The following is a 14,157-nucleotide window of genomic DNA, read 5'->3' as shown; positions in this document are numbered from 1 at the left end:
TCTCTCTCTCTCTCTCTCTCTCTCTGCTGAATGACACAAATTTGGTTCTTATATGCGATATACTGACACAAGAGGCTGTTATCGAACTCTGATAGACTATTGAGGGAGTGGAGGAGGGGTGTTAAATATTCTTTATTGGTGTTTTCATTATTTTGTTTCATTTGTGGAAATAGATGTTCCTGATTGGTATTTGTTTTATTGCTTACCACTGATGAAAGCAGGTGAATGGGAAACACTGCCTAGTACCAGCTGAGGTGTGCCAGTACCCTGTGTACTTGTGGCCACTGTGCTCTCTCTCTTTTGTGTGTGCGTGCGTGCGTGCGTGCGTGTGTGGTTTCGCGTGAGCTGCCATTCCATAGTGCTGTTACTGGTGCCAGCCAAGATGCGAGACGTTGGTACCTGTCTCCTCTACTCATGTTGTTGGGTCACGTGGCTGTATCTATCGCCTCTCTAATCTTTCCCATGAAGGTAAGAGTCAGTTTTGCCAGTATACAGGCTTCTCAAAATTCTACCTGTTTGCTGCATTTACCCTGGTGTTCTGTCACTGCTGATTTGGTGGTTTATGAAATAAGGTGCGAGTATGGGCTAATATATGCAGGTGAGATGGGGCGACTGATCAGCGCATGGGTATTTGAACACGAAAGAGATATCCGACTAAAACAGTGCACCAGGTCAGTAGTGGCAGAACACCAGGATGAGTGTGGCAAACAGATAGAATTTCGAGAAGCCTGCTTATTGGTGAAACAGCATCTTACCTTCAGGAGGAGGATTAGAAAGGTGATACAAATAGCCAAGCAACCCGCTAACGTGAATAGAGAGGGTGGGTACCAACTTTTGGAACCTAGGCTGCCAACAGCACAGAGTGGCAGCACAAGTGAAGCAACATACATAGGTACATGGGAGACTGTAGCAGCTACAGGTACACAGAGTACTGGCACACCTCAGTCGGCACTAGACAGCAACTAAACAGTGCTTTGTCGTAATTGCTGTCCATTTCCCATTCACTTATTTGAACCAGTGGCAAGCAATAAAGCAAATGCCAATGAAGAACATTTAATGGACAACATGATCATGGACAAAGAAAATATGTTATTGGCAGTTACAATGACTGTGGACGCCTATGGTTACATCTATATATTGCTTTTAAAAGGTTCAGAAATCTTCATTTAATAAATTTCTGAACATTATACCTTGCTTTTTAATTCTCCTCTGCATCTTAAGAGTCTATGATCACTTGAAATTTTAATGTAGTCTAGGATTGTCACATTCTGTACAGTAATGTTTGATGAACTAGTCAGATTGAACTTATCCATTATGGATGATTAAGAGCCTGTGAGACTGTTCTGAATATGAATACAGAAAGCTGCAAATGATTAATTTTCATAATGTTTCTTTATTCCCATAAACTAGTTTCCAAGCCTGTTTAGGCTCATTTTTGTATTTGGTACCCAGAAGTTATTTTTGTAACTTTGTACTGGGCACTGACTTGTGAAAATGTAGACTGTATTGTATTTAGTATCCATCTGGTAACTTCCATTTTAATTGCTTATTTATTACAGTTCCACCAGAACTACTGATAGCCTTGGGAGAACCAGCCATGACAAACCTATTGCATCTTTGTGCAAGGTGTATGAGACAGGTGAAATGCCCTCAGACTTCAAGAATAATGTAGTAATTCCAATTTAAAAAAAAAAACAAAAAAAAACCCACAGTTGCTGACAAGTGTGAAAATTACCGAACTATCAATTTAATAACTCATAGTCGTAATGACTTTTTCCCTGACAGTCTTGGAGATATTAGTAAAGAGTATGGAGAAATGGTTTATCTGTACATGATAGAAATAGACTCATGTTATCAAGGCAGATGGGATGAAGGGATGATGGCTGACTACTGTTGGTCTCTAAAAACAGATAATGTTGGCCTACAGCATAGAAGAAAATCTGTAAGACAAAATTTCAATATGAAGAGGAAGTGGTACTGCAAAAAGTGCAGTGTCTCTGTAAGACTTGGAATATGTTGAACTTAAATTGTGATTAGGTCTATGAACAAATAAGTGCTGTATGATTTATTTACTGCATACATTTGTAAACAGTTCAAAGTTACTAGTACAGCTGCAAGTGTCTTTTGATATTTTGATATTGTATAAATGTGACAATCCTTTATAGTGTTATTACAGTTTTCTCATAAGTGATAGCCAATATCTGACTTAACATTCTTCAACAGAGACCAGTAATTAATAAAAATTGTCTTTCAGGATTAAAAGCCTTGAATAAAAATTTAATTTCACAGCCCTATATTATTAGCAGTGGGACTATGGGCATGTACACCTATAGCCCGTCCACTCACGCCACATTGTCAATATGCGCAGCTCGACTGGTGCCATCGGAGGATCAGTTGGAAGATGGAATGGCGCTCTGTAGTTTTCACTGATGAAAGCAAATTCTGCCTGCATGCAAGTGATGGTCATTTGTGCATTCGACATAGACCTGGTGAATGCTGTCTCATAGAGTGCATTCGTCCAAGACACACTGACCCCAACCCAGGCCTTATGGTGTGGGGTGTGACTGCAACTCTCCTTCATCTTTGGGGTTTCTTGAGAGGATGCTAACCATAGCTCAGTATATGCAGAATGTTGTTAGACATCTTCTTTCCCCATTCTTGGTACAGGAAGGTGATGTGTTATGCCAACAGGATAATTCTTGCACACACTGCCTGTGAAACTCAACGTGCTCTGCAATACATGCAGCAACTTCCCTGGCCAGCACAATTTCTAGGCTTGTCTCCAGTTGAGCTCATTCAGGATAGGATGGGGTGCCAAGTGATTCGTCTGACTCATCAACCAACAACTCTTCAGAACTACATAAACTGGTGAAGCAGGTGTGGCATAACGTATCCCAAAACAGTATGTGCCATCTGTACAATCAACTGGATGCCAGAGTCAGTGCCTCCATTGCTGTTTGTTGAGGCTACACCACGCACAGTTGTTTCAGCGTGGGTCGATACCTGGTACCTCAGAACCACTTGTGCTATTGATCTGTAAATGTAATCATTTCATGTACTCCATATGCACTGTTGAAACAATAAATCTTGAGTGAACTGGAAACCTCTAAAAGGATGTACTATTTTTTTCCCAGCAGTATTTGTGTCTCCATCTGCTACCTTTTGACGAACAAACTTTTTATCTATCCAGTTATATTACATCAACATAACAAAGATAACCTGTCATTGCTGTCAGTGTCATCCCTGTGGGGGCTGGAAAATTTTAACTTAGCCCTTGCATAAACATAAATTCTGTTCATTTTCACACCCAAATTGTTTTTCAGGACCAAACGCTTCTTACAGTCCAATAACATTGTGTGAAATATTGCATTCATGTTTCAAATTAAAACAAAGCACTGGTGAACAGAACACTATTTTTAGTTGTATGTTATGAGTTTTGTTTATTTACTTAATTTTTAGAACAGTTCTCAATTAGTAGAAATTCTTTGATAGAATCTTTTGCCAGGTCCACCACGAGAAACCATGAGGCTACAATAAATTGTAATATATATGGTAGAGTGTTTATTAATTTTCAATTTACAATGATAGAAAATTTATGCATTTACAAATGACTTTTTCAGGTAACATTGTGTCAGATGATGTATTCTCTCAAGAGAAGGCTGTTGATGAAGAAGATGTAGCCTTAACAGCTGAGCATGTGAAATTGCTCATTGAAGATTGTAAAAAAATGTTAATAAGTGATTCTGAGATCATTCTTGGGGCATGGGGCCTTATAGATGCAGACCCAGTGTAGGTATATACTTAATATACTTTTGCTCTTTACATTTTCTTGTGAATTGTACTCTATGGCTTGTATTTGGGTTGCAGCTCAGGAGATCCTACAGAAACTGAAATGGATTCTATCTTGATCCTTACGCGGGACTCTTATTATGTTGCTGAGTAAGTTCTTTAAGTATGAATATTTTAGGTAAATAGAGAAATATGATCAGTGATAATTTACATGTAGTATACATATTTATGTAAATATATCTAAAAACAAAGATGATGTGACTTACCAAACGAAAGCGCTGGCAGGTCGATAGACACAAAAAAACAAACACAAACATACACACAAAATTCAAGCTTTCGCAACAAACTGTTGCCTCATCAGGAAAGAGGGAAGGAGAGGGAAAGACGAAGAAAATAAGATGACAGGAAAGATTTCGAAATGCAACAGTGACAATAACAAACATAATTGTTGGGTTCAAATCAATGATATTAATATAACAGAGGGAAACATTCCACGTGGGAAAAATATATCTAAAAACAAAGATGATGTGACTTACCAAACCCAACAATTACGTTTGTTATTGTCACTGTTGCATTTCGAAATCTTTCCTGTCGTCTTATTTTCTTCGTCTTTCCCTCTCCTTCCCTCTTTCCTGATGAGGCAACAGTTTGTTGCGAAAGCTTGAATTTTGTGTGTATGTTTGTGTTTGTTTTTTTGTGTCTATCGACCTGCCAGCGCTTTCATTTGGTAAATCACATCATCTTTGTTTTTAGATATATTTTTCCCACGTGTAATGTTTCCCTCTATTATATTTATGTAAATAATCAGACTGTCTATCAAGACTAGCTTAAAACCTACTGCTTTGCTCATGTAGACTCTACAGGCAGCAGAATTTTTTGTTTAGTCAAATTTTTATATTGTTCACAAATTGCAACACCTTCTAAGCGTTTCATGCTAATTAAGCCCATATAAGCATGGTCTTTTCTGAATGTACTCCTGGCTGAAAAGTGATTCTGGTAACTGGAGGCCAAAGTTTTTGTTAGTCATGTCTTTTGTGTTCTTGTCGAGATATTTTCGAAGCAACTTTCATCCCCGAGCAAATGTTACTTCATATCTAGCTGAGAAGTGAAATAACATTTTCATAAATCTAGCTTTAAAATTGCTTTAATATAATGAAATATTTTTTAAAAATTTTCATACCCTATTGGGTGCACTCTCTTAGGAATTGAATTTCCAAGAACACAAAACACTTACTTTTTTATTTCTGATGGAGAAGTCAAATGCCGATTGTCATAGATGTAGCCTAAAAAATCCTTTAATACTTCTTTAGTAATTATTTATTTAAAAAAAAACTTTCACCCACTATTCTACCCTTTTGTAGTTGAGTTTCCAGAAATGCTGAAACACATTTTTTATTTTCTGACTGAGAAACCAAACATCAGTTATCGTAGTTCAAGATTCGAAATTCCCTTAATAGTGACATACTGTCAAAAGGCCTTTCCTCCCCCACTTTACCCCTTTAGTAGTGGACAATCCTTATTAAATAATGACTGCAGTATAGGATCGACACCCTCTCCAAACTTCAAGTTTCTATCCTTAGCTGTTTGGGCTGGGTGATGATGGGTCAGGGATTCAGTCTGACCCTGTTTCACCCCTCTAGGGTTGAATTTCTGAAAACAGTGAAAAAAAATTTTTTTTATTTCCAATTAAGAAGCCAAATTTAATTTTTCTTAGATTTAGCTTTAAAAATGTTTTCATAATAAAGTATTTTCATGAAACATCTCATCCCCTATTTCACCCCCTTATGGTTCAATTTCCAAAAACACTGAAACACACTTTTTTTAAAAAAATTGTAACCAAGAAGTCGAATACCAATGTTCATAGATGTAACTTTAAAAATACTGTATGATGTATTTAAAAAAAAAAAAAAAAAGAAAAGCTTTCACCAACTATTTCATCCCCAAAGAGTTAAATTTCCAAAAATGCTGAGACACACATTTCTTTATTTCTGACCAAGACACATAATACCAATTTTCATAGGTGTATCTTCAAAATTTATCCTTAATAGTGACATTTTTCAAACAAACCTTTCATCCCCTATTTTACCCTCTTTGGGTTGGAATTTCAAAAAATCCCTTTGTAAACGACTCTTACCCAAATTTCACATTTCTATCTTTATCAGTTTTGGCTGGGCAATGATGAGTCAGTCAGTCAAGTCAGTACATTGCCTTTTATATATAAGAGATTGATTGTTGGTATATACTGCAGTCTGAAAATTAATGCTAAACTTTCATCATTAATCTTATCAAATAGTGCAAACATTATGAAATACAAATTCAAATGAATCTACATAATCTCAAATCCTGGAACATGTGCATAATGGTAATAGTGTGTAGTAGTTCTAGCTGCTTAAAGAAGCATATTATGTAAATACTGAATTATGACCACTAGTGTGCAATGCTTGTATACGTTTTTCCGTAAGTACCTCAAGTGCCTTGCAGGACTGAGATGTGTGTAGACCTCTTGCAATGACAGAAATATTTACAATGTTACACAGACTATGTATCATGCGTAGTTACAATGTAATGTAATCTAATTGTGAATGGAAGTAACTTTAATTTTGTAATTTAGTTACCATGTGTTTTACGATCACCCTGTTCCTTTCTCTTTAAACAGATTTAGTGCTGATGAGTTTGAAACCATTTACAATTCCATTTTCACGTCCTGAGGTTGAAAAATAAAGTAAAGAAATTTGATTTACCAAGTTCTTTTAACTCTCTCCACGTTGAATGTACATAGCAGCTAGGTGAGATTGCCTCTGGAAAGATATGTTTTCGCTTAGTGAAAAGTGCAACAACAGGAAATTCATAATGCGTGTAATGGGCTTGCAAAAGCTGTTCATTTTACAGCAGGCATAAAAGCTCCAAGTTACTGACACACAAATATACTGCACGTATATGCATCAGGCTGATACCATACATAGCCATGGCTGTCTATCTACATCTACATACATACTCCGCAATCCACCATACGGTGCATGGCAGAGGGTACCTCGTACCACAACTATCATCTTCTCTCTCTGTTCCACTCCCAAACAGATCGAGGGAAAAATGACTACCTATATGCCTCTGTATGAGCCCTAATCTCTCTTATCTTATCTTTGTGGTCTTTCCGCGAAATGTAACTTGGTAGCAGTAAAATTGTACTGCAGTCAGCCTCAAATGCTGGTTCTCTAAATTTCCTCAGTAGCGATTTACAAATAGAATGCCTCCTTTTCTCCAGAGCCTCCCACCCAAGTTCCTGAAGCATTTCTGTAACACTCGCGTGATGATCAAACCTACCAGTAACAAATCTAGCAGCCCACCTCTGAATTGCTTCTATGTCCTCCCTCAATCCGACCTGATAGGGATCCCAAACACTCAAGCAGTACTCAAGAATAGGTCACATTAGTGTTTTATAAGTGGTCTCCTTTACAGATGAACCACATCGTCCCAAAATTCTACTAATGAGCCGAAGACGACTATCCGCCTTCCCCACAACTGCCATTACATGCTTGTCCCACTTCATATCACTCTGCAATGTTACACCCAAATATTTAATCGATGCGACTGTGTCAAGCGCTAGTGCTACACTACTAATGGAGTATTCAAACATTACGGGATTCTTTTTCCTATTCATCTGCATTAATTTACATTTATCTATATTTAGAGTTAGCTGCCATTCTTTACACCAATCACAAATCCTGTCCAAGTCATCTTCTATCCTCCTACAGTCACTCAACGATGACACCTTCCCGTACACCACAGCATCATCAGCAAACAGCCACACATTGCTATCCACCCTATTCAAAAGATCATTTATGTAGATAGAAAACAACTGTGGACCTTCCACACTTCCCTAGGGCTCTCCAGATGATACCCTCACCTCCGATGAACACTCACCATCGAGGACAACGTACTGTCTATGGAGTAAAAAGTGTTCAACAGACCAGCAGATAAAGAAATAAAGATCAGTGTTAGCATGTGATATAACTGATTGCTCCTTTACAGCAGCCATCAACACCTATAACTGTATCTGAGAAAAACACTTTTTAAAAACTACGTAAAGAATAAGCCCAAACAGCTAAGGATAGAAACTTGAAGTTTGGAGAGGGTGTCGATCTTATACTGCAGTCATTATTTAATAAGGATTGTCCACTACTAAAGGGGTAAAGTGGGGGAGGAAATGCCTTTTGACAGTATGTCACTATTAAGGGAATTTCGAATCTTGAACTACGATAACTGATGTTTGGTTTCTCAGTCAGAAAATAAAAAAATGTGTTTCAGCATTTTTGGAAACTCAACTACAAAAGGGTAGAATATGCTCCACACCTGGCTCTGATTTAAAGGCTTATTTATTTGTTTGGTTGGTCTGGTGATGGATGCCAAGGATTTGGTAGGTTCTAAGACAGAGAGCAAAAACAGTGAGAAGCACACATGGTGTTTAAGTAACACCCTTTTACATTCCTTGAGTAACAACAAGTGTCGACTACAATCTATGACATGTCCTCATGATAGACCAGTTCATCACACACAGTAACAACAGAGGCTACTGATAATGCTTTGAGTACACAGGCAGAGCTCCAGCTAATAGACTGTCCTAAAGCAGTGCAGCATCCTGTAACTTGGCTCCATGGTGGTGGTGACTGTGCAAGCAGAGTAGGGTGTTATGGAACCAGCCGCAGTTAGGCAGTGCAGTCGCATGGGTTCCTGCCAGCTTTTAGACATGGACTGCACCACATGGTATCGATAGCATGCACTACAACAGTATTTACATCAAAAAGTTGTATGAGCAAGTGTGTTATGCGAAAATAAGATGTCACACATCTGAAAATGCGAGGGGGGGGGGGCACTTAAAATTTATGCATAGGTTGGCAAAATTTCTGAAGCCGACCCAGGTTGTTGTGCATCTTCCAGGCTGAATTTTCATGTTAGTGATGTATGTGGTCATCAGGTTGTCATTTAATGTATATCATGTTGATGAATTCCTTTTTTAAAAAATATATATATATTCTGTTTGCTTGAGAGTGTGGAATGAATAGAGAAAACAGCTTTGTATTGCAGATGCTGACCAGTAATAGACACAAGCACATGAAATCTGTCTGCCCACTGAAACTTCCCTCCTAATTAAGCCCATCAAACACAAAAAAAAAAAAAAAAAAAAATACTTCCAAATTGTTTACCACCAATTTTCCACCCAAAAAAATCCCACATATACATCCTTATCACCCATAAATGGTAGTGCTGAACAGTATCTGCACCAATATGCTGTAGGCATTGTCAGGCCACAAACATATCTCCCATGTCATTTTCCTCTGTTACTCACAATTAAAAGACACCACATAATCAAGTATAGAAGAGTACCTCTCTAATTGTACCACTGTCACCTCAGGCTTGTACAGTTAATCACATCACCATGGTGGATCGTGACTACCTTCCGTCATTCTCTCAAATGGGGAATATCCTCTCCAAAATCATTACCACTTCTCTGTAACTTGCACTTGTCAGCCTACCCAAACCACAAAATGTACTGCTCCAATCTTTTGCCATCCCTGATCCCAACTTTATTGCCACATGGATCATATCTGTGCAAATTATCCAAGAGAATGATTTGTTCATTGTATTCAGCCAGCACATCTGATCCAAGCCCTGTCAGTGATTCAGCCTGTCCCATTAGACACACTACTTTTTTTGAATTACACAACTTGAGTTGTCTGTCGTACACAACTGATGGTCCAACAACCTCCTGGTTGCAATTTCCACTAATATATTGCTACACTCTCTCTTTCCCTTTCTGTCCGCCATATCATAGTTATGTATATACATCTACAGACTTTTGTTCACAGTGTCTTCATTGTGCTCTGCCTTTCTTCTTCTGCCCTGCATGCTCCCTGAATTCCAATGTTACCGCCATAACTTGCCACTTTTGCAAAAGCATAAAAGTGAGCTGCTTTTGGCACCATATTTTAATCCTCAGTTTCAGCTGTCCTTTCCTTCTCGTTGTCTCTGCCTAGCTCTCACCCCTTCTAAATTCATCTCATCCACTCCATCTGAGACATACACTAAATTGGGCTCCATTGTGGGGAGAAGTCTTATAAAAAGAAATTGACACTTACAGCAAATAAAAGATAGAATAAATTTTATGAAAAAATATTTTCTAGGTACGTTATTAACCCTTTTTCTGCTGTGGAGTTTTTCTTATGAAGATGGTACAGCAAAAAATGAAGTATATTGACAACTCCAATACCACATCATTTACAATAGTAATGCATTTCCTTTTGCTTTTTTCTGTGCTGCAATTGAAACTTCATCTTATTAGATGAATGTTAAAAGATGATCAGGAGGTACTCAAGTGTCTATTGGTTAAAGGGTCTGAATGTGTTTCACATGTCAGTATGTGAAAAATAATTTTTGTCTAATTTTTAGGTTCTTGCACACATTCTATTATGCTTATCCATTGATTCAGATGATTCATATTAGTGCAGCATGTATTCAGATGTACATTTTTCCAAATTTGTTTGGCAGTAGTTTTGTCATTTGATGCCATACAACAAGGTGACTTTTATCAACATGCACACATCCATTCAATGCTATTACTGTGTTTGTTCACTGAAATACCAGTTTCCCTTTCAGTAATTTGCATTTTAATGTCATTATACTTTTCACTGTTGATGGTAATTGCCCCTAATTAATTCGTTACTCCATCATGCAAATAATGGAAGAAATCTGGACAAGAGTAGTTGTCAGTGTACAACATGTGTCCTCTTCTGAAGTAATGCTAACATTGTTACAATATTGTTCATATTTTCCAAGCTATGCATCCTAGGATTCATCTTCATCCTCTACTAGTGGATGCCCTTCATGAACATACATTTTCCATTGGAGGTGAGTTGCCTACTCATTGTCTTTCTTTTATTCATTGTCACTGTGAGAGACCACAATCACACAAAATCACGGTATCCTCATTTGTTGAGGATGAAAACTAAAAATCACCGTCACTACCATGCATGTAGTGAAGCGACACTTTGTAAATGTACAACACACAGTTGGTCACTTATGTATTCATGTACCAAATATTGAGATACATATACTCAATATTTGGTATACCAGTGTGACTTTATAGAAATTAACGTGATGGTAACAGAGTGTAGTCGAATTAAGCCCTGTGATGCTGAGAGAATTAGATCATGAGATGAGATGCCGAAAGAAGGATACAAGTTTTGCTATTTGGGCAGCGAAGTAACTGATGATGGCAGAAGTAATGAGAGTATAAAATGTAAAGTGACAACAGCAAGAAAAGATTTTCTGAAAAAGAAAAATTACTAATAAAATTGAAATGTTAGGAAGTCTTTTCTGAAAGTATTTGTGTGGTGTTTAGGCTTATATAGAAGTGCATTGTGGACAATAAACAGTACATGTAGGAAGAGAGTAAAATATGGAGAGATAGTGAAAGTTATGTGTATAGATCAGACAATAATAGATGCAGGTTGCAGCAGCTATGGTAGAAGATAGTAGTTTTGTATATCTGTGGGTTACTTTTACAAAGATATTGGACATGCAAAGGTGACAGTGCTTGTGAAGATAAAATGCTGTGGAGAGCTGCATCAAACCAGTCTTCAGTCTTAAAGACATTCACAACTACATTGTTGGTTTCAAGTTATCTGAAAATGCAAGTACAGACACATTTTAGGGCAGTAAATTGTAAATCTGCATCCAGTGAATTAGAAATCAGATGCATACCTAGTAATATATGAAAAGTTTGTGTGACAAAAGATCAGAACTCAGTGTGAATGAAACCCACCCACATTACATACTTAGGAAGAAATGGGTCCAACTTTCACACAAACTATTTATTACTTTCACAGCTACAAAATCTAATAAGGAACAAAACAAAAGAACAGTTCTCTGTGAACATAGTTTCTGAATGAATACACACAAACTAGTCCGCAATGTTTGTCTTATTTGTCTCATTGGTGGGAAAACCTATAAATCTCCCATCCCAATTCCACATTTGGCCATTCAGACAATGAACTGACTCGAATGGAGTAGCCGCTTGGCCACAGTTGCATAAATTCAGCACACGTTGGTGTTGTCCTGAGACCCTCATGGTTACCACCTTGTCAGCACACACAGTAGGTGTCATTTGTTTTAACTTCAGTAACTTTCCAGGGATGAAAGTTCTTCAGTTTTGCTCCAGTTTTTGTTTGTTTTATCACTACAAGATCACCAACTTTGTACTTGTACGCTTTCTTCATATATCGGTTAAAGTTGGCAATGTTTTCTTCTTCTACCTTACTGATATGTAATTTAACATCTTCTCACTGTTCATTGTGTTTTTTCTTCAAATCAATTACTAATTTCTTACTGGAATAATTTTATGATGAAAAGATCAATCTCTGTGTGCACCTTACCTCCTATCAAAAGTTCAAAGCGTATTTACTCTTTGTACCATTTTGTAAGGTTGTCAGTACTAAGCTTAGTAATGATTGTAGTCAAAGCAGAATTGATCAGATCAGTCTGTTAATTGGGTCTAGGGAATCATTAAAATATGGCCAATTCCTTGTGTCCTGCAATACTCCTTGAATTATTGAAAAGTAAAGCAAGTCCCTCTATCAATAATTACTTGGGCAGGATTTCTGGAAGTAGTTTTCTGTAATTGCTTCTGGGGATTTTGTAGTCTTTGCAGGATACAGTCAGATAAATTTTGTAAATGTATCTATAGTACTTAGACTGTGGTTATATCCTGTGTGAGTCATTTGACGTGGTCCAATATGATCCATGTGATAATCTTTCTTTTGTGATTTCTTATTCATAATTAAACATGTTAGCTAACTGTAGATCTGGCAAATAAAACTGCTAAAAGGGCTGTGACAAAAGGCACTTGCATGGGATAAGGTTTATGAGAAACTAGAGACAGTTAAAATGGGTCCAAGATTTCTAGAATAGCTAGAACATGAGACAAAACAGCAAAAAGATTTTATCCATACCAGGCAAATAAAGAAAGGGAGGAATCCTGCTCGCAGAGGAAAACAGTATCAAGAAAAGATGGGAGCAATATTTTTAACATCACATCTATTAGCAAAATCCAAGATCGGCCTTTGACAATGATGTTCCCTTCTAGAACATGATAGCAGATATAACCAGAGAAGAATTGGTAGCATCTGTGAAGGAAATGAAAATGAAGAAGAGTTGTATATGCCCTGGTACTTGATGCAACAATTATTTCAGGAAGAAAGAATTTCAGCTGACTGGAGAAACATGACAGTAATCCCCTTATTCAAGGAGAATGGTGATATTCAGGGTTGTATTAATTATAAAGAGATAAAACTAATGGTACATACTATAAAAATCTAGGAGAGGGCAACAGAAAAATGGCTCCAACAAGAACAGTAATAGAGGTTGCATAGATTTGTGCTGGGGAAAATAACAATGGATGCAATATATGCTCAGTGACAACTTACTTTTTTCTTTGTAGTAAACTTGTAAAAACTGTCAGATTTCAAATCGTGACCATCATTGTCAACATTTCCACTATTATTATTATTATTGTTATTTACTTTAGCCTTACTTCTTTACTCTGAACTTAATTTGTTCTTTGCCTGAAGAAAGTTCTGTGTGTATGTTAGTAAAATCACAGGTCTCATGCTGAATACCATTTACCTGCACAACCACCTCCTTTGCTTTACTTACAGCAGTAAATTTCTGAACAGAATCTCCGTTTAACAGATAGCTTGGGTTGAGCTAACTCATTCTTACTCGTACACAAATTTTACACCCAAATGTATTGTAACATTGAGAATTAACTGAACCTGCTCATCTGGGACTAACTTATTGTTTACACCACAGACACCACTGACAGTAACTTCCAAGGTATTAATAGTATTCTCATTTTCACCAATATTTTTACTAGGTTCTACCTGAAGGGTTTCAATCGCACTCACTCTGCTTGCTGACCTACACCTCATAGAGTAAAATATTCTTGCGTTTCAAGCTGTGTCAAGTGGTTGATGCCCATAAGCTTTCGGCAGAGATCACCTCTGCCATTGTTGAGTGGTTGGCTATCACGTGGAGACCACTGCCGTACTTATATAGTCACCCTGTCGTGATTGACATCATTGATGCTCAGTCCCATACCACATATGGTAATGTTTTGGTGACGCGACTGCTGCGCCCACCTCAACTCCCCAAGTACAGGATCCCAGGATATACTCAGCTGCAAACCACCATCTTTATTGAGGGTGTTTGCCTGATATTTTGATCTCTTTTGCTTCTTTGTTACACTATCCCAGAAGCTATTGGTCTATTTAATAATGGAAGTCTTGTTGATTGCAATTTGGTGTCCATTTTCCG

General features: G+C 37.5%; 1 protein-coding gene across 1 annotated transcript in view; it reads left to right on the top strand.

Moving 5' to 3' along the window:
- Nucleotides 1-14,157, top strand: part of LOC126251772 (phosphatidylinositide phosphatase SAC2) — a 385,804-nt gene that overhangs the window by 255,694 nt on the left and 115,953 nt on the right. The window contains exons 11-12 of the mRNA XM_049952395.1: nt 3,621-3,789; nt 3,868-3,939. Coding sequence (XP_049808352.1) covers nt 3,621-3,789; nt 3,868-3,939 — 241 coding nt within the window. The remainder of the gene's footprint in view (nt 1-3,620; nt 3,790-3,867; nt 3,940-14,157) is intronic.

The sequence above is a fragment of the Schistocerca nitens genome, chromosome 4, assembly GCF_023898315.1.
Source record: "Schistocerca nitens isolate TAMUIC-IGC-003100 chromosome 4, iqSchNite1.1, whole genome shotgun sequence".
Lineage (NCBI taxonomy): Eukaryota > Metazoa > Arthropoda > Insecta > Orthoptera > Acrididae > Schistocerca > Schistocerca nitens.
Note: the sequence above shows the minus strand (reverse complement) of the source record. Positions and strands in the feature narration are given on the sequence as shown.